This window comes from Barbus barbus (assembly GCF_936440315.1).
Source record: "Barbus barbus genome assembly, chromosome: 9".
Lineage (NCBI taxonomy): Eukaryota > Metazoa > Chordata > Actinopteri > Cypriniformes > Cyprinidae > Barbus > Barbus barbus.
The window spans coordinates 11,411,295-11,432,316 of record NC_136737.1 but is presented as its reverse complement, the minus strand read 5'-3'; the positions used below and the strand labels follow the sequence as shown (position 1 = coordinate 11,432,316).

The 21,022-nt window shown below is 35.3% G+C and overlaps 1 protein-coding gene across 1 annotated transcript; it reads left to right on the top strand.

Annotated features, from left to right (window-relative positions):
• Window positions 1-5,599: 5,599 nt before the first annotated feature.
• LOC306874704 (calpain-2 catalytic subunit-like) lies at window positions 5,600-18,713 on the top strand. Its single transcript, XM_079424912.1, has 21 exons — window positions 5,600-5,857; window positions 7,479-7,548; window positions 8,485-8,603; window positions 11,569-11,702; window positions 11,789-11,957; window positions 12,128-12,211; window positions 12,612-12,697; window positions 13,529-13,603; window positions 13,699-13,859; window positions 14,836-15,005; window positions 15,152-15,163; window positions 15,299-15,510; window positions 15,591-15,627; window positions 15,711-15,776; window positions 15,866-15,923; window positions 16,217-16,281; window positions 16,407-16,475; window positions 16,588-16,666; window positions 16,744-16,860; window positions 16,944-17,002; window positions 18,084-18,713. Exons 1-21 carry the CDS (start codon window positions 5,621-5,623, stop codon window positions 18,105-18,107), a joined length of 2,103 nt encoding a protein of 700 aa, XP_079281038.1. The 5' UTR covers window positions 5,600-5,620; the 3' UTR covers window positions 18,108-18,713.
• Window positions 18,714-21,022: the final 2,309 nt, after the last annotated feature.

Below are 21,022 nucleotides of genomic sequence, written 5' to 3'. Positions count from 1 at the left end.
AAATTATGAATAGCTATTGATATGGTGATATTTACATGGAGTCATGTGATGTTATGGCACAGAGTTAGAGTTTAGGAGCCTGATGGCCTGGGGGAAGAAGCTCCTCCTAAGTCTCTCAGTTTTTTGCCATCAGGCTACGGAAGCGCTTACCAGATGGAAGCAAAGTGAATAGACGGTTACCAGGGTGATTTGAGTCCTTGATTATTTTAACAGCTCTATTTTTGCAGTGTTTGAGGTAGGTGTCCTGCAGAGAGGGGAGAGCAGACCCTGAGATGCGCTCAGCTAAGCGCACAACTCTCTGTAGTGCTTTGGAGTCCTGATTGGAGCTGTTTCCATACCACACTGAGATGCACTTTCTATGGTCCCTGAATAGACAGTTTTCAGGATTGCTGGTGAGACCCTGAATTTCCTCAGCTGTCGCAGACGGTACAATCTTTGCCTGGCTTTCTTAACCTGTGTTTGGATGCGTGTAGTCCAAATCAGGTTCTCTGAGATGTTTACACCGATGGGTTGGTGTAAACATCGGTTTACACCGATGGCTCTTGGCAAATGGGTTAGATCCATTTGCAGCTTTTATTAGAATAATCAAACAGGCAGGGTCAAATACCAGCAAAACAGTGCAATAGAGGCAAGACAGAGGCAGATTCGGGAGACAGGCAGAGAGTCGAGGCGGGCAGTGAGAATCAGAGTCCAATAAACAATCCGGGTCAGGGCAGGCAGAGACCAATCAGAAACGTGAACAGTCCAAGGTCGAGATTCAACTCAAACACGGGTAAGAACCGCTCAGTAGTTCCAGCCTGGGCAAATCAAGACTTCGCAGTGAGGTGCTGTGTGTGAATGGCTTATATGTGTGTGTGTTAATGAGGTGCAGGTGTGGAGTGCAATCAGTCCCAGGTATGAGGCATGATGGGAATTGTAGTCTGAGGTGGCGTGCAACAGTTAGTGTAGTGCAAGAGTTCATGTGGTGAGCGAGTGACCTCTGGTGGTGAGTTAAGGGAAGTTCATGGCCAGGATTCGTGACAATAAGCATCAGTTTACAGACAAAATACTGTATATATTATACATATTTACATTTTTCATAGGATATTACAATGCAGTTTTAATACAGAAAATATACTTTGCAGGTAAGCGCCATTAAATTATTTTATTTTATGTGAAAATGTTAAAGGAGGAGCATAGATTAATCATTTTAACTGCTTTACTATTTTTAGATTTTGACATCACATCTACATACATTTTAATCTCTTTTTCAAGCACTAAAAGAGGTTTGCCTTTTGTAAACTTGCATTTATGAATGAGAAATTTACATTGAAATAAAATAAAATTTATAATCAAACCAACATCCTTTAAAGAGTGATCCTTATAACCCAAAATCACATGTTTAGGCCTATAATATAAGGAAAATGTTTTTAAAATATTGTTTTATTATTCACAAAACTAGCATTTTAAATCAATATCAATTTTAAATGTGTGTAGAAATTATTTTGTAAGATAAACTAAGATAAAAAAGATACAAATAAGTTTTGAGGTAATAACCAAACTTGAGGCCAATTTACATTATTATACTGTTACAAGTCAAGTCAAGTCAAATCACCTTTACTTATATAGCGCTTTTTACAATGCAAATTGTGTCAAAGCACTGCACAATATAAAAAAAAAAGGAAAATAAAGTGTCAATAAGTTTAAATAGTGTCTTTGCAATAAGGTCGGCGATATCGCTGGAAATGAAGCGTCCCCAACTAAGCAAGCCAGAGGCGACAGCGGCAAGGAACCAAAACTCCATCGGTGACAGAATGGAGAAAAAACCTTGGGAGAAACCAGGCTCAGTCGGGGGGCCAATTCTCCTCTGGCCAAACAAACCAGCAGTTCAGTTCGAAACTGCAGCAAGTCAGATTGAATGGGCTCAGCTGGTTCCAGTGGTCTTTTCCGATGGCTGTCTAAGTGGCGGGGTCCTCAATGGGGATCTGTCTCTGGCGTTCATCCAGGTGTTTGGCCTCTGCCTACGATCAGGGACACATACGTCATCTCCCGGCGCTGATCCTCCATCTCAGGTGTTCGGTCATCTCAGATCATGTAATGGTTAGATCCAGACTGAAGTTCTGTAATTCCTGGCTACCACGGGATGTTAATCCCGTGGCAGAAACGTAGAGACAAGCAGAGACATGATTAGCGTAGCTGCTGTTCCATCTAAGCAAAAATAAATAAATTGTTCAACCCAAGCTAAAGAATAATAATAATGTACATTTGATCAGATATAACTGCAGTACAAGATTATAAAATGCATCATGTGTATGCTTGGCGAAAGAGATGTGTCTTTAATCTAGATTTAAACAGAGAGAGTGTGTCTGAACCCCGAATGTTATCAGGAAGGCTATTCCAGAGTTTGGGAGCCAAATGTGAAAAAGCTCTACCTCCTTTAGTGGACTTTGCTATCCTAGGTACTACCAAAAGTCCAGAGTTTTGCGACCTTAGAGAGCGGGTTGGATTATAGCGTGGTAGAAGACAAGTTAGGTACACAGGTGCTAAACCATTTAGGGCCTTATAGGCAAGTAATAATAATTTGTAAATGATACGGAACTTAATAGGTAGCCAGTGCAGAGACTGTAAAATTGGAGTAATATGATCATATTTTCTTGATCTGGTAAGAACTCTAGCCGCTGCATTTTGGACTATCTGTAGCTTGTTTATTGAAGATGCAGGACAACCAGCTAACAGTGCATTACAATAGTCCAATCTAGAGGTCATGAATGCATGAACTAGCTTTTCTGCATCAGAAACAGGTAGCATGCTTCGAAGCTTGGCAATGTTTCTAAGATGGAAGAATGCTGTTTTTGTAACATGGGAAATATGATTTTCAAAGGACAAGTTGCTGTCTAAAATAACACCCAGATTTTTGACTTTAGAGGACGTAACAGTACATCCGTCTAGTTGCAAATTATAATCCACGAGATTCTGTGTACTGTTTTTTGGTCCAATAAGTAATATCTCTGTCTTATCTGAATTTAGTAGGAGGAAATTATTGGTCATCCAATCTTTTACACTTTTTACACAATCTATTAGCTTAGATAGTTGAGAAGTTTCATCTGGTCTTGTTGAGATATATAATTGAGTATCATCAGCATAGCAATGAAAACTTATCCCGTGTTTTCTAATAATATTTCAAAGGGGCAACATGTAAATTGAAAATAGCAGAGGACCTAGGACAGATCCTTGTGGTACGCCATACTTTACTGGTGATAATTTAGATGACTCCCCATTTAAATGAACAAAGTGGTAGCGATCGGACAGGTAGGATCTAAACCATCTTAAAGCCTGTCCTTGAATACCAATATATTTTTGTAATCGATCTATGAGTATATTATGGTCTATAGTGTCAAACGCAGCACTAAGATCAAGTAATACTAGCAATGAGGTGCAGCCTTGATCTGAAGCAAGTAGTAAGTCATTCGTAATTTTAACAAGTGCAGTTTCTGTACTATGATTGGACCTGAAACCTGATTGAAATTCTTCATAGAGATCATTTTTTTGCAAAAAGGAGCATAATTGAGTAGACACAACTTTTTCTAAAATTTTTGACATAAACGGAAGATTTGAAATGGGTCTGTAATTTGCCAGTTCATTAGAATCTAGTTGTGGTTTCTTAATAAGAGGCTTAATAACCGCCACCTTGAATGGTTTTGGGACGTGACCTAAATATAACGATGAGTTAATAATATTGAGAAGCGGTTTTTCTGCTACGGGTAACAACTCTTTCAGTAATTTAGTAGGTACAGGATCTAATAAACACGTTGTTGGTTTAGATGCACTGATAAGTTTATTTAGCTCTTCCTGTCCTATAGTTGTAAAGCACTGCAGTTTTTCTTTGGGTGCGATGAATGAAGCTGAAATACTAGACGCAGTAGAATCTACACTTGTTATTGTATTTCTGATGTTATCTATTTTATCAGTAAAGAAATTCATAAAGTCATGACTATTAAACTGTGGGGGAATATTTAGATCGGGTGGTGTCTGTTTATTTGTTAGTCTAGCCACTGTGCTATATATTAACTATGAGTTTGCGGATATGCTCTACCCTGGCAGCTTTTAGAGCCTGTCTATAGCTGGACATACGGTTTTTCCACGCAATTCTAAAAACTTCTAATTTAGTTTTTCTCCATTTGCGCTCAAGAATACGAGTTTCTTTCTTGAGAGAATGGGTATAACTGTTGTACCATGGCGCAGTACGTTCTTCTCTAACCTTTTTCAATTTGAGGGGGGCAACAGCTTCTAATGTATTAGAGAAGATAGTGCCCATGTTGCTAGTCATTTCGTCTAGTTCATGCGTATTTATGGGTACACAGAGCAGTTGAGATAAATCAGGCAGGTTATTTGTGAATCTGTCTTTGGTGGCTGGAACAATAGTTCTGCCCGGACGATAACGCGGAGCCATATAATTAATATCAGTAATAGGCAGCATGCACGATACAAGGAAATGATCAGTAACATCGTCACATTGAGGTACGATATCTATATCAGTAAGATCAAGTCCATGCGATATAATTAAATCTAGCGTATGATTAAAACGATGAGTGGGCCCGGTGACGTTTTGCTTGACTCCAAAAGAGTTTATTAGGTCAGTAAAGGCAAGTCCTAACGCATCATTTGTATTATCAACGTGAATGTTAAAATCTCCGACAATTAGCAGTTTATCAACATTAACTAGTAGATCTGAGAGGAAATCTGCAAATTCTTTTAGGAAATCTGTATATGGCCCTGGCGGTCTATACACAGTAGCCAGAGCAAGATATAGGAGAGATTTATTTTGCATATCTAACAGTGTAACATTAAGCAGAAGTATTTCGAATGAGTTAAACCTCCTGTATCCTGTTTTCTGAGTAACATTGAGAATATCACTATATATTGTTGCAACACCGCCGCCACGACCAGTCTGACGGGGCTCATGTTTATAACAGTAGCTTGGTGGAGTAGACTCATTTAGACCAAAATATTCATTTGGTTTAAGCCAGGTTTCAGTCAGGCAGAGTACATCAAAATGATTATCTGTGATCATTTCATTTACAATAACTGCTTTGGGTGCGAGTGATCTAATGTTTAAGAGCCCAAGTTTTAAAAATAGTTTTTAATTAATTTATTTTGCGTTTTTCTGGTTTAATCACGGTCAGATTTTTTCTAGATCCTGGATTGAATTTATATTTTGATCTCGCTATCCGGGGAACAGACGGAACGGACACAGTCTGTATAGATTGGACAACGCAATTACTTCTATTTTTTAAGTGGGTAGAACAAAAGTCGTCATAGCAGTTAGTCGTCATAGCAGTACTACATACAGTAGAATGTTCTCTTTTAAAAACAAGGATCTAATTTTATAGTTGTTAGTCTTTAGAGAAACAGATAGAGCCAACTGAGGTATGTTCAGGTGGACAGACAGAAAGTGCCGATGTATATACACTGCTTTTGAACAGCATATGCCGTCAATATAGGCTACAGCTGTAAATACTGTATGTAGCCTAAGCCTACTATACTGACTGAAGGCTAGTAACGCCCCTGTCCACGCCCACTCCATTTAACGCGTTGCCATCTGAGGTGCGCTTTCACTGTTTGTTGTGACGGAGTCACAGAGATGTCAGGAATCGCGGCGAAGCTTCAGCAGAACCGGGCGCGGGCAGCGGGCGTCGGTACCAACGCTCATGCGGTCAAATTCCTCAACCAGGACTATGAAGCGCTCAAGCGCGAGTGTCTGGAGAGCGGACGCCTGTTTCAGGATGACGCGTTTGAAGCCAGTATATCTGCGCTCGGGTTCAAGGAATTGGGACCAAACTCCTCTAAATTGCGTGGGCTTGAGTGGCTGAGACCAAAGGTGGGTGTAACACAATCATTTAATAAATAATATTTAACAAAGGTGTTAAAAAAACAACAACTGCATATCCTATTATGAATATGAAATATTACATAAATGTGTAAAATAATACATGCATGAATATTAAATGCATATTTAAAAGAGATTATTATACTTTAATTATAAATGTTTTATTTAAAAAATGTCTAAACTGAAAGACTTTATTACTTTTAGTTTGCTGAATTTGCATAATATAAAATAATATCTGATACTACACTGGTTAAACCTATGGTAGCCTATCCATTTATTTGATTTCATATTTCTTTGGCATTTATTGCACTGACATTTACCCGTTTTGCATGGTTGAAGTGTTCACACCCGTCATTACAATGCAAAACACACTCTTCTTAAACCAGGTTAAAATCTTGACTTCGACTTCTTTTATTATTTGTTTGCTCTAGGCCATCACACCTTGAGCATCTTGTCTTGTTGTTCTGTGTTTGGTAATTATAACCGACTATGAGTCTGAAGCTTCCTGTGTCTGGGTGTGTTTGCCATCATTTGTTTTTTGAGGCACTGTGATCAGGAAGCTGCACTTGTCCATAGTTTTAGGTCATCATCATATCACTGTACTACAGATAAATATATCCACATCAGTGTTTTAATACATGTATAATAATATGATCCTCACTGCTCGTATGATGGATGGTTATTGTTGTATTCAAGAATGGTGTCAGTTTGACTCACAGCTTCTTTTTTTTAACAAGTAAAAATTCATTAATAATTGAAATGATACGATTGAATAAGCTAATATTTAGCTGTGTCCTACATATCATGTGGTAACCCTGTTAATATGTATTAAATAAATATGAAGTAATAATATAATAATACATGCATGATTATTAGAAGAACATTTAAAAGTTTTAATGTATTAAAATTGAGCTATACTCTACAATATTTTAATGACTGTATTTAATAAAGCATTATGGTTCGAAATGAAAGACTAAATTATTCTCTGTCTGCTTAATTTGCATAACAATTCAAATTATCTGAAGATAAACAGGTTAAACCTATAGTATTTAACGTTTTGGCATTCATTTTGCAACCCTGTTTCTATATTATTTTCCCTAATGATGAAATATCATTTGGACACTTTTTCATTGTTAGTTTTCACAGATTTGCTCAACCACTCAACCCTGCTACTCATTGTAATTAAAATAATTAAGCAATTTTTATTTTTTATTTTTTTGTAATATACCCTATATGGTAAAAAAGGTTAATCAATAACTACAATTCCCACTTGGACCATTCCCATGGCAGAAAGACAAAATAACTTAATTTTCATTGTCAGTTTTTGCACAAAATTCAGTGTTGACTGCTCAGCCATTCAACCCTGTTACTCATGTATCTGTAACTAAAAAAACAAAAAAAAACAATCAAGCAAATATTTTCTTTAATTTATGAAAACAACCTCAAAATCTTAAGTTTCTACTGAATTAAATGTTATTTAAGCTAAATTTGCTACACTGTTAGTTTCCTCTCTTTAGTATCATATAAAGAGCCATTTGTTTAATCATTTTCATTCAGCAATGAACTCATCTCTTGTTAAGGTAAACCAGTGATTCATGTTTTTGTCATCCAGCAACTGACATCCAACCCAACGTTCATCAGTGGAGGAGCGTCCAGAACTGACATCTGCCAGGGTGCTTTGGGTGAGTCAGTTTAGCTGTAATATATTTGCCCATTGTGGAGTAAGTGTACAATGAAACTTTAGAAATGATGATAACAAAAGTTCATAAAGAACGGTCCCATATAGAATAACCAGCAGAAGCCATTGAAACACTGAACCACAAAAGCAGTTTTTCTGGTTGAGGATGTTTCTTTGGATGGCGAATGGGAGACATTGAAAATCATTAGAATTGTACAGGAAAACAAACTTTGAACAAACTCATTCATTCTGATTCATATTTCCTCAATGATTCAACAGCCATTTTTTCATGTCCGGGAACTTTATTAATAGTTTATTAATAAAACATACTGTATGTTCTTAAAAAAAACTGTTCATCCGAAACGCTGTTCCAAACCTAAAGGGTGAGTAATCAGCGGTATGGAAGGGAATTCCTCTTGTACAATATGGCAAAAGCAAAACCTTTTTGTTCTCTAACTCCCAAACTCACCCATACACACTGTTAAACCTGTTCTACTCCATGCAACACAAACACCGGTGTCCTTTTATCCTGTCTTTGATCACACGCCACTGTTTTCTCACATGCAAACATGCCCTAGGAGTCAGGTGACTGCAGTTTTCCACTGTAGCTGAAAATAATTTGCTGAAAAATTTGATATGAGTCCTGATCAAACAATGATTAAGGAAATGTCTTTGATGCAAATGAGTTTGCAAAATGTGTGTGAGCAGGAATAATAGGAGAGGTGTTGTCCCAAAACATGCCAGAACAACTTTTAAGGGTTGCGTCAATAGGAATTTACATTTTACCAACAATATTGTAGTGTGTCATTGTTTTAAGTGTTTACAGAATGAGCTGTAAAATCGAATAAAATATTAAATGAAAATACTGTTACTGTCTGTTTGCAATAGTGAGTTGCAGATTAAGTGAATGCAATATCACATCATCCTACTGGTTTTCCAGGTGACTGTTGGCTTCTAGCTGCCATCGCGTCTCTTACCCTCAACCAGGATGTGTTTGCCCGTGTGGTCCCGACTGGACAGACTTTTGACAGTGACTACGCTGGAATATTTCATTTCCAGGTTAATAGTTTCTTGTTCACATAAAAGCCAGCAAACCAAAAATATTACAAATACTATGAATGATATTGCTGTTCTATGGCCACTACTAATACAGAACAGTCTGCTAATTGATATTCTGAACCATTTTTTAATTGTTATTTTACATGCTTTTTGACTTAATACTAATTAAACAATATACTTTATATATATGCTATTATTCAATTATTTATATTTATTTATTTATTTTCACAATTAGTATTGTTATTTATGCAAAGTTGTCTTCTGATATAAAAGTACCAATACATTTTTAGCATTATTTTGGGCTACACATTATTAAGGTACACATTTTTTTACTAGAAATATAGTTTATTTTAATATTTAACCAATATCCGCAACCAATTTTTAATTAACGTTTTGTTTGCGTTTGACATAAGTTAATATACATTATAAACTGTATTTATTTATTTATTACTAAGATACTAATTTTTAAATATTGTTTTATTTGTTTCTGACATTAATAACACAATCTACATATGATTATTATTATTAGTAGTAGTAGTAGCAGTATTTGCAGTATTGCTATTGTTGTTTAAGCTAAGTTGTCTTCAGACCAAGTCAGGTTAATTTTCATAATTATTTTTGACAATTTTTGACGTTCATTATAAAGCGACACATTTCTCTCTTAAAATGCAATTTGTTACCATATAAACAGTTTAAAATAATAATAATATTATTATAATTATTATTATTAATAATTATAATATTTATTTAAATATTGATTTATCTATTCATTTATGTATTTAGTTGTGGTATTACTATTGTTATTTATGCAAAGTTGTTGTGTCATGTTAAAGTCACAATTTATTTTCATCGTTGTTTAAGGATGTGTCTCATTATTAAGCTACAATAACATTTCTTACCATTAGTGCATTTTTGTTTACATAATATTTGTGTGCATACTGTGTATATTTATTATGTATATACAAATACAAACACATACATGTATATATTTAAGAAAAATATATATTGTTTATATATTAAATATATTAATATATTATAAAAATGTCTATTATAAATGTGTAACATAAATGTATATTATAATATATTATATTATAAAATATAAGAATATGATCATATAAACGTATAAACGAAATATTTTAAAAATATATACTGTATGTGTGTGTATTTGTATATGTATAATAAATAAATATACACAGTACACATACATATATAAAGTTTTATTTAATTAATTGTTTGACAGCACTAATTACCATACATTCAGAAACAGCCGTGCTGTTGTACAGTGCCCTCCATAAGTATTTGAACAGTAAAAGACATTTGCAAATATGATTAAAAGATGAATATGAGACAAAACTACAGAATGTCACATTTTATTATTGTGTGATTCAACACATACATGTTTTACCAAATAAAAAGAACAGCACTTTTAGAGTTCATCCCACTCATTGATGTGAGCATAAGTATTGGGACAGTTGAACATAAGGCAGATATAAAAGATTAAAAGCTATTATTTAGTTGCAGATCCCTTGCACACAATCACAGCAGTGAGTCTGTGACCCATAGACATCACCAGACTCTTGGTCACATCCTTTGAAATACTTTTCCCAGCCTTTAATGCAGCCAATTCCTATTGTTGCTTGTTTTGGGGAGTTTCTGCCTTTACTCTCCTCTTCGGCTGGTGCAATTCATGTTCATTTGGATTTAAATCTGGAGATTGACTTGGGCAATCTAAGACTTTCCATTTATTTGCCCTTATAAATTCCTTGACTGAACTGGCAGGGTGTTTTGGGTCATTGTCCTGATGCAATATGAAGCACTTCCCAATGAATCTGGTGGCATTTTCTTGAATATTGGTAGGCAAGATGGTTTTGTACCCTTCCAAATTCATTCTGCTACTGTCATCATACATTAAGTCATCAGTAAAGTTGAGAGGGCCTGTTCCAGAGACAGCCATGCATGCCCATGCCATGACACCACCTCCACCATGCTTTACAGATGAGGCTGTTTGCTTGGGATCATTTGCAGTTCCCTTTTTTTCTCCACATTTTTGCTTTCCCATCACTTAGATAAAGGTTCATCTTTGTCTCATCGGTCCATAAACACAGTTCCAAAACTCTTCTGGCTCACCTTTGTGCTTTTTTGCAAACTCTAATCTTGCCTTTCTATTTTTGGTGCTGGTCAGAGGTTTGCATCTTGCTGTGTAGCATCTGTAATTCTGTGTCAAAGTCTCCTGAGGACAGTAGATTGTCAGAGCATCACCCCAGCTTTCTGGAAGTTGCTGGTGATTTTACAGACACGTCTTTTAGGGTTCATTTTCTCAGCTTTTATGATTTGTCTGTCATCAACTACTGTTGTTTTCTCAGCCGATCAGGTCGTTGTTGGTTGCTGGTGTCGCTGGTGGTTTCCAAACTCTTGATTTCTCCATGCCCTTTGTTTTTGCTAGAGCTCTAATTGGCTTCCTCTTTTTTTTAGCATCCAAATTGCTTGCTTTTCTCTCAAAGTCAGCTCCCTCGTCTTCATCCTGGTTTGTGCCATCATCGATTGTAGGATTCAGAATGCAGAAGTAATGGATATAACTGATACGACACATTCTCTGCTTTTAATATCTGAAGAATTAATGCAACAGGACACAGCTGATCACTTAGAAAGACCTGTGAGGCAACTGATCCAATACTTATGCTCACATCAGATAGAGGGATGAAACTCTAAAAGTGCTGAACTTCTTAGCTGGTAAAACATCTATGTGTTGAATCACCCAATAATAAAATGTGACATTCTGTAGTTTTGTCTCATATTCATCTTTTAATCATATTTGTATATGTCTTGACTCAACAGCCAACAGAGCAATTTTGTCTTTACCGTTCCAATACTTTTGGAGGGCACTGTAATGTCTACATGACATTATTCCATGAAGATGTTTGTCAAATGTTCCATTAACGTTTACATACATCTATTGTCTCTTCAGTTCTGGCAGTTTGGTGAATGGGTGGATGTGGTCATTGACGACCGTCTGCCTACTAGGAACAAAGAGCTGCTGTTTGTTCACTCTGCCGAGGGCGCTGAGTTCTGGAGCGCCCTGCTGGAGAAGGCCTATGCAAAGTGAGTAGTCAGTAGATTCAAACTCATTGAGCATGTAAACTAGACTTCCTCAGAAATAATAATGAAAATCTACTTCCTGTCCTCAGGCTGAATGGCTGCTACGAAGCTCTGTCTGGTGGCACCACCACTGAGGGCTTTGAGGATTTCACTGGAGGCATCGCTGAGGTCCACGAACTGGCAAAAGCAGGTCCAAACCTCTTCAAAATCATCCAGAAGGCTTTGAGCTGGGGCTCGCTGCTGGGCTGCTCGATAGATGTGAGAAGTTTCATATTTTTGTATGTGTTCAGTTGCGCTACCTTGTAATTACTAGGAGTCTGTAACTGGATCTGTTGTGTAACTGCCAGTGAACTGGAATTGATAGTTGTGCAAAACCAGTTCTGTTGTGTATTTGTTAATGATGTTTGTTTTGTTTCGGTTTGGTTTAGATCACAGACTCGGCTGATTCAGAGGCCATTACTAGTCAGAAACTGGTGAAAGGACACGCCTACTCGGTTACAGGAGCCGATGAGGTTAGTGGTGACTTGTATTTAGGCTATATTTATAGGGATAGTTCATTCAAAAATGAAACTTCTGTTATCATTTACTCACCTTCATGTTGTTATAAACCTGTATGAGTTTCTGTCATCTGTTGAACACAAAAAAGAAGAATGTTGGTAACCAAAGAGTTGATGGTACCCATTGACTTCCATAGTTTTTTTTTCAAATTCTATAGAAGACAATGGGTACCATCAATTGTTTGGTTTAATAACATTCTTCAGAACACCTTCTTTTGTGTTCAACAGAAGAAAGAAACTCATACAGGTTTATAACAACATATAGGTGAGTAAATGATGACAGAACTTCCATTTTTGGTGAACTATCCCTTTATTGGTTTGCATATGGAATATAATTGATGGTTAAATGTTACAGGTGGAATACAGGGGCAACTTAACCAAACTGATCCGGATCAGGAACCCCTGGGGGCAGGTGGAGTGGACCGGAGCCTGGAGTGATGGGTAGGTAACCCGGTGTTGACTTCAAAACACACAATGTTACATGTCTGTAAACTAATAAGCATGCAAAGCTCTATTTCTGAAATCCAACTGTGGTTTCGCAGAGAGTAACCACACCCACCTGTGGCCCTATTCAGACATGTTGCTATGAGTTGCTATAGGAACTCTGTTTAAGCCCTTATGCCCTCGGGTGTAGGAAGGAGAGGCTGTGTGCCGCCCATCCTCCTTTTCACGCAGTATACACCTAACTAATTTGTTCCACAACAAAATCAAGAGATATTGAGCATATGTAACTCACTGGCGCTTAACATTTATAATGTTTCAAATAAATGTTGTTCTTTTGAACTTTCCATTCAGCACAGAATCCTGGAAAAAAATGTATCATGGTTTTAACATTGATAATAGTAAGGAATGTTACTTGAGCAGTATATCGGCGTATTATAGTGATCTATAAAGGACCATGTGACACTGAAGACTGAAGTAATGATGCTGAAAATTCAGCTTTGCTGTTTTCGTAAAAAAATAAAAAAGCTTTAAATTGTAACAATATTTCACAATATAACTGTTATTACTATATATATATATATATATATAGTAATAACAGTTATATTGTGGTAACCAATATAAAGAGTTGATGGTATATATATATACATTTTGTTTTTAAATGCAGCCATGGTGAACATAAGATTCTTCTTTCAAAAATATTAAAAAGTCAACCACAAGCTTTTGAGTGTTAGTGTATATATGCAAAATAAGCTTTTTATTCAAGCCAAATAACAGTTTAGCTAAACAATGACCAGGAAATTAATTGAATGTCATGTGATTGGTCTATAGGTCATCAGAATGGCGTCAGATCAGTGACAGCGACCGTGAGAGACTGAGCTGCAAAGCAGAAGATGGAGAGTTCTGGTAATCTGTCAATGTGATATTTGTTGATTTTTTTTTTTTTTTGGACATTTTAGGTGTTCTTAAGATCATTGACAAGATATTTCTCTGCATCCCAGGATGTCGTTCTCTGATTTCCTGCGCCTTTACTCGCGCGTGGAGATCTGTAATCTGACCCCTGATGCTCTGTCAGACGACAGCATTAATAAGTGGGCACTGTCCAAGTTTGATGGCAACTGGAGGAGAGGATCGACTGCTGGAGGCTGCAGGAATTACCCTAGTAATGAACTGAATCAACTGTCTGATAAATATATGATACAGTATGATAATACATTATTTTATATTAAATATCTGACCAAGAATACAAAACAAAATAAAAGAGTGATTGTCACAGTGCAGGCTGAGGCAAGGAAAGGGAGATGAGGAGATGCAGCTTTATGTTTGTTTAGAAAAAAATAACAATAATGCTCTAAGACAAAAACAAACTGAGAGAAAATAAACATGAGCATGAGAAAATAAAAATAAACTTTGCACATCTCACAAAGACAATGCAAGACAATTAACTGAGGGAATTGTTTAAATTAAGTTCACAGACAATAACAAAAAACAGAAAGTAATCTGCAATCGTGCAAATAGACCAGTGCATGAAAATCAAGGGGACAAAGGAAACGAGAACATTCAAAGAGTCCAAGGAAACAAAACTTAAACTGAACATGACAATACTAAACAAAAACAACAAAAAATTAAATAAAACTAAAGCAATAAAAAGTGACTGAAAAAAAGAAACAATAGAAAAAAAATAAAAAAATTCTAGTTTTTTTTTTTGCTTCATTTTGTTTGGTATTCTTTATATATATATATATATACACTAAACAAAAGCAACAAAAAATACTGAAAGCAATTAAAGAAAGCAAAACAAAACAATAATTAAAGCTAAACAAAACAAAGAAAACAAAACCAGCAAAAATACTAAAAACAGTAAAAAAAAAAGCAAAGAAAAATAATAAATAATGGTAAATAAAACATAAACAAACAAAAGAACACCAAACAACATCAACAGCAAGAAACAAAATAAAACTAAACAAACACAACAGCCAAAAACCCAAAAAATAATACTAAACAAAACATAAAAGCAAAGCAAAAGAATACTGTATAAAAACAACAGCAAAAAAGCAAACAAATTACTAAAACAAACTTTATTTAATATTTTAAAGTACAACAAAACATGTGTTTGACCTTTGTTATGTTCTTGGCAGACTCGTTCTGGATGAACCCTAATTTTTTGGTCAAGCTGGAGGAGCAGGACGATGACCCGACTGATAATGAAGTGGGCTGCAGCTTCATTGTGGGTCTGATCCAGAAGAACCGCCGCAAAATGAGGAAAGTCGGAGAGGACATGCACACCATCGGCTTCGCCATCTACGAGGTGAGAAGCCTAACACTGTGTCTGGAAGTAGTCTGATCCACTTTCCTGCTATAGTTCCTCGCAAGAGCTATTAGAAGTTCTAAGAATTTATTATTTCACAAAGGTAAATAATTAAATTGATATATCTCTCTTATTATCGTCCACAGGTTCCTGACGAGGTATGGACTGCAGATACTGAAGAACAAAATCGCCTGTTTTTTGCTGTTTTCATCAGCTCATCATAGCTCTTAAAGGGATAATTTACAAAGAAATTAACATTAATAATCTAATTTCGATGCGATATTCTGTTGTAGTTTGTCGGACAGAGGAATGTCCACCTGGACCGTAACTTCTTCGTGCAACATGCTTCAGCGGCCCGTTCCGAGACCTTCGTCAACCTGCGTGAGGTTTGCTCTCGTTTCTGTCTGCCCCCTGGCGAGTATCTCATCGTACCGTCCACCTTCGAACCCAACAAGGACGGAGACTTTTGTGTTCGCATCTTCTCTGAGAAACAGGCAGAGTTCCAGTTAGTTCCTGGCACACAATAATTAGATTGGTTCTAATGAAAGTCTGTTTCTTGTGACTGAAAATATGTTTGGTTTTTAGAGAGCTTGATGACCCTGTTGAGTGCAATGTTCCTGAGGTAAATTTCTCTATGTGTCCAATATGAATTAAATACTGTGTTATGACACAAATGTGAATTATTTCAATGTTTTTTTTTCTTAGATTAACGTGGATGAGAATAACATTGATAGCCGGTTCAAGAATCTGTTTGGACAGCTTGCTGGGGCAGTGAGTATTACAGGACACTGATTTAATTATACTATTTTTGCTCATGTTAACCTTTATAAACCATATCCAATCTTTTTTTTTTTCACAAGGATGCTGAAATCTCAGCATTTGAGCTTCAAAATATCCTGAACAAGGTGATATCTAAACGTAAGCTCTGAAAGTTTTTACAAGCCATTTTGCTTTTTATATTACATCTGTCAAATATATAAGACAAAATTGTATTAATATTTTATGGGTATAATCAATAAATAAAACAGTAACAATACATATGAATAAATAAACATGTTTTCACTGTAAAATTTGTTAAATATATGGTAAATAAATGAATATTTTATTGATATAATCAATAAATCAATAATATATAAATAAATAAATGTTTTTAACATATAGATGACCTGTGTCATATTTTAATTATTAACCATTTATAACTTTTTTTAAAGGTAAAGACATTAAAACTGATGGATTTAGTTTGGACACTTGCCGCAATATAGTGAATTTACTGGATGTATCCTTTTGAATCAATGCACAAGATGTTTTTGAAATGGATCAGTTTTATCAAAATAATTAGACTGTTTAAATGATTTATTTCTGCACTATTCTAGTCTATTCTTTCCTTTACTGGTGTCTCAGAAAGATGGCAGTGGAAAAGTGGGCATCCTTGAATTTAAGATTCTCTGGACTAAAATTGAAGCGTACCTGGTATGTTTTCATCCTGGTATCATTTATTTGTACAATCTTTCTTTGAATGCAGCAGACTGTCATAAAATGCTTTAACATTGCAGTCCGCCTGTGTTTGTTTGTGTTCTGTCAGGACATCTTCACTAAAATCGATAAGGACAAGTCTGGCACAATGAGCTCTATGGAGATGAGGGAAGCCATAGGGAAAGCAGGTCAGATAATAAAGGAACAGTTCACACAAAAATAACAAATCTGTTATTGTTTAATCATCCTCTTGTTGTTTGTACAGGCTTCTCTCTGAACAACCCTCTACACCAGATCATGGTCGCGCGCTACAGCGACTGTAATCTCACCATCGACTTTGACAACTTTGTGGGCTGTATTGTGCGCCTTGAAAGCATGTTCAGTGAGTGTCTGATAAACAGCCGCATTTGAATAAAGACTGATATGTGATAGTCTGTATTTACATATCCACATTCTCATTTGCAGAAACATTTCAAATGCTGGACAAGGACAAGTCTGGCACAATAGAGCTGAACTTTTTTGAGGTATGTGTCTCTGTTAGTCATGTGACATGCAGTGAGAGTTCTAGAACAATTTAGTTATGGAATGTTTATGAAGTTTTATTTATACTTAAAAAAATGGCCTCACTATTGTAATACATTATAAAACAGCAGAGTAATAACATTTTGAGTGTAAATGATTATATTTCATGGATGCTGCCTTATATTGGGACAATAAAGTCCTCCCTACACCGACCCCTAACCGATAAACACTTTATTATTAAATACCCATCAGGCACTTTACTTCCATTTTTTAAATATTTCCTTCATTTTTATTGAAAATAATGTCTTTCTGATGTGTAATCGAAAAAGAGAGACGAATGAGTTCAAGCAAAAGGCGGATTCGAACTCGGGTTGATCGCGTCAAAAGATACAGCTACGCCCTTTACATTCGACACCACTGAGACTTTTGTATAATGCTTGCCTTTTGTAATGTTGTCTACGCCAACCAGACATTGTCCATTCATTTTTCCCACAGGGATTTTCAAAAAGAGTCTTCATTAAAGTATTATAAGCCATGAACCAAACCAGCCAGCTACGAGGTGAATTACGGCAGCTCAAACTTAAATTTGAAGCAAAAAAATAATAATTCTAAAAATTGGACAAAAAGACAAAGGTCCAAGACTGTGTTCTTAATGGCTTTAACTACAATCGCATGAATGATTGCGAATGACAATTGCGAAATTGAAAACTATGTGATTAACGTTGTTTAAAGTCATCATTTGCGGTGCTTCACGTCAGAGGGTGTTTCCTGCAGACTAATTTGGCCCGATTTTCTGATCTTGACTCTTGACTCTGATCTTGAATTTTTGAACAGCATCATGGGAAATGTAGTTTTTCACCACAAATTCTACTGTTAAACATGATAATTCAAAAACTAGTTTAAAATTATGCAAACAGATGCCACATATCATCGATTAACAACCTCGGAACTCACAACAGTGTCTAAAGGTTTAATTTAAGGATCAAAAAGGTATGGTAGGTTGCTCTGCCAAATTTATCCAAAGACAACAAAACTCTGCTTCCCAGGCCATTGACATGACAACTGTATTTTGTCTCCCTCTAGTGGCTGAATTTTTCCATGCTTTGAGGAAAAGCAGCTGGGTGGAGATCTGAATAGTTTCTTACACACTGCACAGACACTGACATCCCTGGAAAACCAGAGACAGAAGGAAAAACTGTCATCGCCTACATAAAGTAAAACAATATTTCATGCAGTATGTTCTCCAGACTCCAGGCCTCCATTAAACTGATCACCATCTTCATAAACCAACAAGAACCGGGCTTCTGTGCAGTGTAATAGAATTCATATTATGGTGGTTTAGCTAGTTGGCTCTTGTTTATTTTGTTGTACGGTTCATAGAAGGGTATTTACTAGCTAATGGATTACTACTATGATAGATGACCAAAATATGTTGGGTGCAAACATAGCTGTTTTATGTCTTTCTATTTTTGAAAAATATATATATAATCAGAAGCAAAAGTAAATAAATCCTGTGACTTTAAGGACACTATCCTTATGCATCATGTCTTTCTGTCTAGCGCAATTGTAGCTCTATATACATCTATCTATCTCTAACACTATATATATATATATGTTTGTAGGCCTAAAAAAAACAAGCTTGTGGTCTCAATGACGGTGAATTTTGTCATATACATATTATTCACTAAATAAAACGAATACATGTATAATTTAAACAAAAATGACCAAAATTTGATTTGAAGCTTTCACATGCAAATTGCTTGGTATGGCAACCAGGTAAACACACTCATGCTTACAGTAATGCATTTATTTAATGGAGGCTGTTTTTACAGAGTGGTTCACATAAATATGAAGACTGAAAACATTACACAAATTATTTAATAATAATTAAAAAAATATATATATAATGTATAATACTGGGTAAATTGTTGTGTTTTGTGTGAATTCTTTCCTCTAAGTTCCAGATACACATCTAAAGGAAAACTGATTGACTTTTGTATGGAGCAAACAAACAATTTCTGTTTGTTTCAAATTTTGTCTCAGTGTGTACATTTATTATGTAAATATAAATACACGCATGCATGTGTATATTGCAGAAAAAAATGTTGTCTTTATATATTAAATATATTTATTTATAATATAAATTATATGAATATACATGTAAATACATGTAAATATTTTCAAAATATATACTGTATGTGTGTGTATTTATATATATACATAAATATACACAGACCACACACATATATTATGCAAACAAAAACCTTTATTTTGGATGCAATTAATCATGATTAATCATTTGATAACAATAACTTTATATAAAAAATTATTTAAATTTGTATAAAAATTATTTCCTGTTTGACTCAATTTATTAATGTTAATTAAAATTAACCCTTTGATGCACAAGGTATGAAAACCCCTTCCAATGCACAACATGGGTCTAAAAGGGCCGGATTCATTTCCTGTTATTTCATGCTTCGCTGGGCATTTTCTTGTTTTATCTTTTGAAATCAGTTTATTTCAGCATTTAATATTCTGTGATCTATAAACTCCATGATCTATGAATATTGAAAATATATTTTTACAATGACTAGAAATTAATATATATATATTTTTTTCCCTAGTTTTTTTGTTATTATATACATGGGTCAAAAATGACCCATCAATGCAAGCATGAAAAAAACAAAAAGAATAAAGACATTTTGTTAAAATAATTATTTTATCAGTTATTTAGACCAACACATTTAACACCTTTGTTTATTTGCCCCTTTGTCACTTTTAACATATCACTGATAACCAATAACACTGAAATTGAACTGTCTTGTAGTGCAACTGTAGTGATTGTGACCGAACAGATGAAAACTGAATTGAATTTAATTGAATTTATTAAGGGAAAGCCCCTTGAGATGCTTCATCTCATTTTCAAGGGGGACCCAATAGCGCATACATAAAACAATACAAGATACAACACAATATACAAAAAAAAAAATATATATATATAATATATATATATATATATATATATATATATATATATATATATATATATATATATATATATATATATATATATCAGAGGTTGCGTTAGATTTGAACATTTTTCGTTTCCGTTTCCATTTTGACTGAAAGGGTCGTAAAAAATCCGTCATAATCTATTATTACCCGTCATTTTAATTTTCATATTTTAGTTATAATACATTTAATTGCTTCTAATTTTGTTCTCATTTTCATTTTTAATATTGAACCTATAGGAGGAGCATATAGGTTTATGGATTTATTTATGATGATAAATCGCGTTGTTACTTTTAAGTCTCAGATTTCAAATTCTGTCAATTTTATTAGGAAATTCAAGCAATAAATACCGTTTTGGCGCTCTTTAATGTGGTCTGATAGGTCGCTGTAGCTTAAACTGGGTACTCGCCTTGCAAAAGACTCGTAACCACTGATCTATATATATATATATATATATATATATATATATATATATATATATATATATATATATATATAGCCTATATATGTTCTCTATTATAGATCAGTGCTCGTAAAACTTTTATTTTTGTTCTGGAGCTGATGGTCCCGCGCTCTGCTGCCTCACTGGACAGGCTTGGTAATTACAGTTGTAATTACAATAGATCACTCTCAGTGAAATCTGTCAGAATGACGGACGGTGATCGTGGACTTCAGGAGAAACCCCCCTGCTCTCCCCCCACTCACCATCATGAACAGCACTGTGACTGCAGTGGAGTCATTCAGATCCCTGGGCACCACCATCTCTCAGGACCTGAAGTGGGACAATCACATTGAGTCCATTGTGAAAAAGGCCCAGCAGAGGTTGTACTTCCTTCACCAGCTGAGGAAGTTCAACCTGCCACTGGAGCTGCTGAAACAGTTCTACTCTGCCATCACTGAATCCATCCTCTGCACGTCAATAACTGTCTGGTTCAGCTCAGCTACCAAATCTGACCTCAGAAGACTACGGAGGGTAGTCCGGACTGCTGAGCGAATCATTGGTACAACCT

What these genes read in the sequence shown, in the direction of transcription:
- LOC306874704 (XM_079424912.1), top strand. Translation starts at nt 5,621, where the DNA reads ATGTCAGGAATCGCGGCGAAGCTTCAGCAGAACCGGGCGCGGGCAGCG. An exon ending in ATATAGTGAATTTACTGGAT is followed by an intron (nt 16,282 to 16,406) that starts GTATCCTTTTGA and finishes CTGGTGTCTCAG; the next exon opens with AAAGATGGCAGTGGAAAAGT. An exon ending in TAGAGCTGAACTTTTTTGAG is followed by an intron (nt 17,003 to 18,083) that starts GTATGTGTCTCT and finishes GTCTCCCTCTAG; the next exon opens with TGGCTGAATTTTTCCATGCT.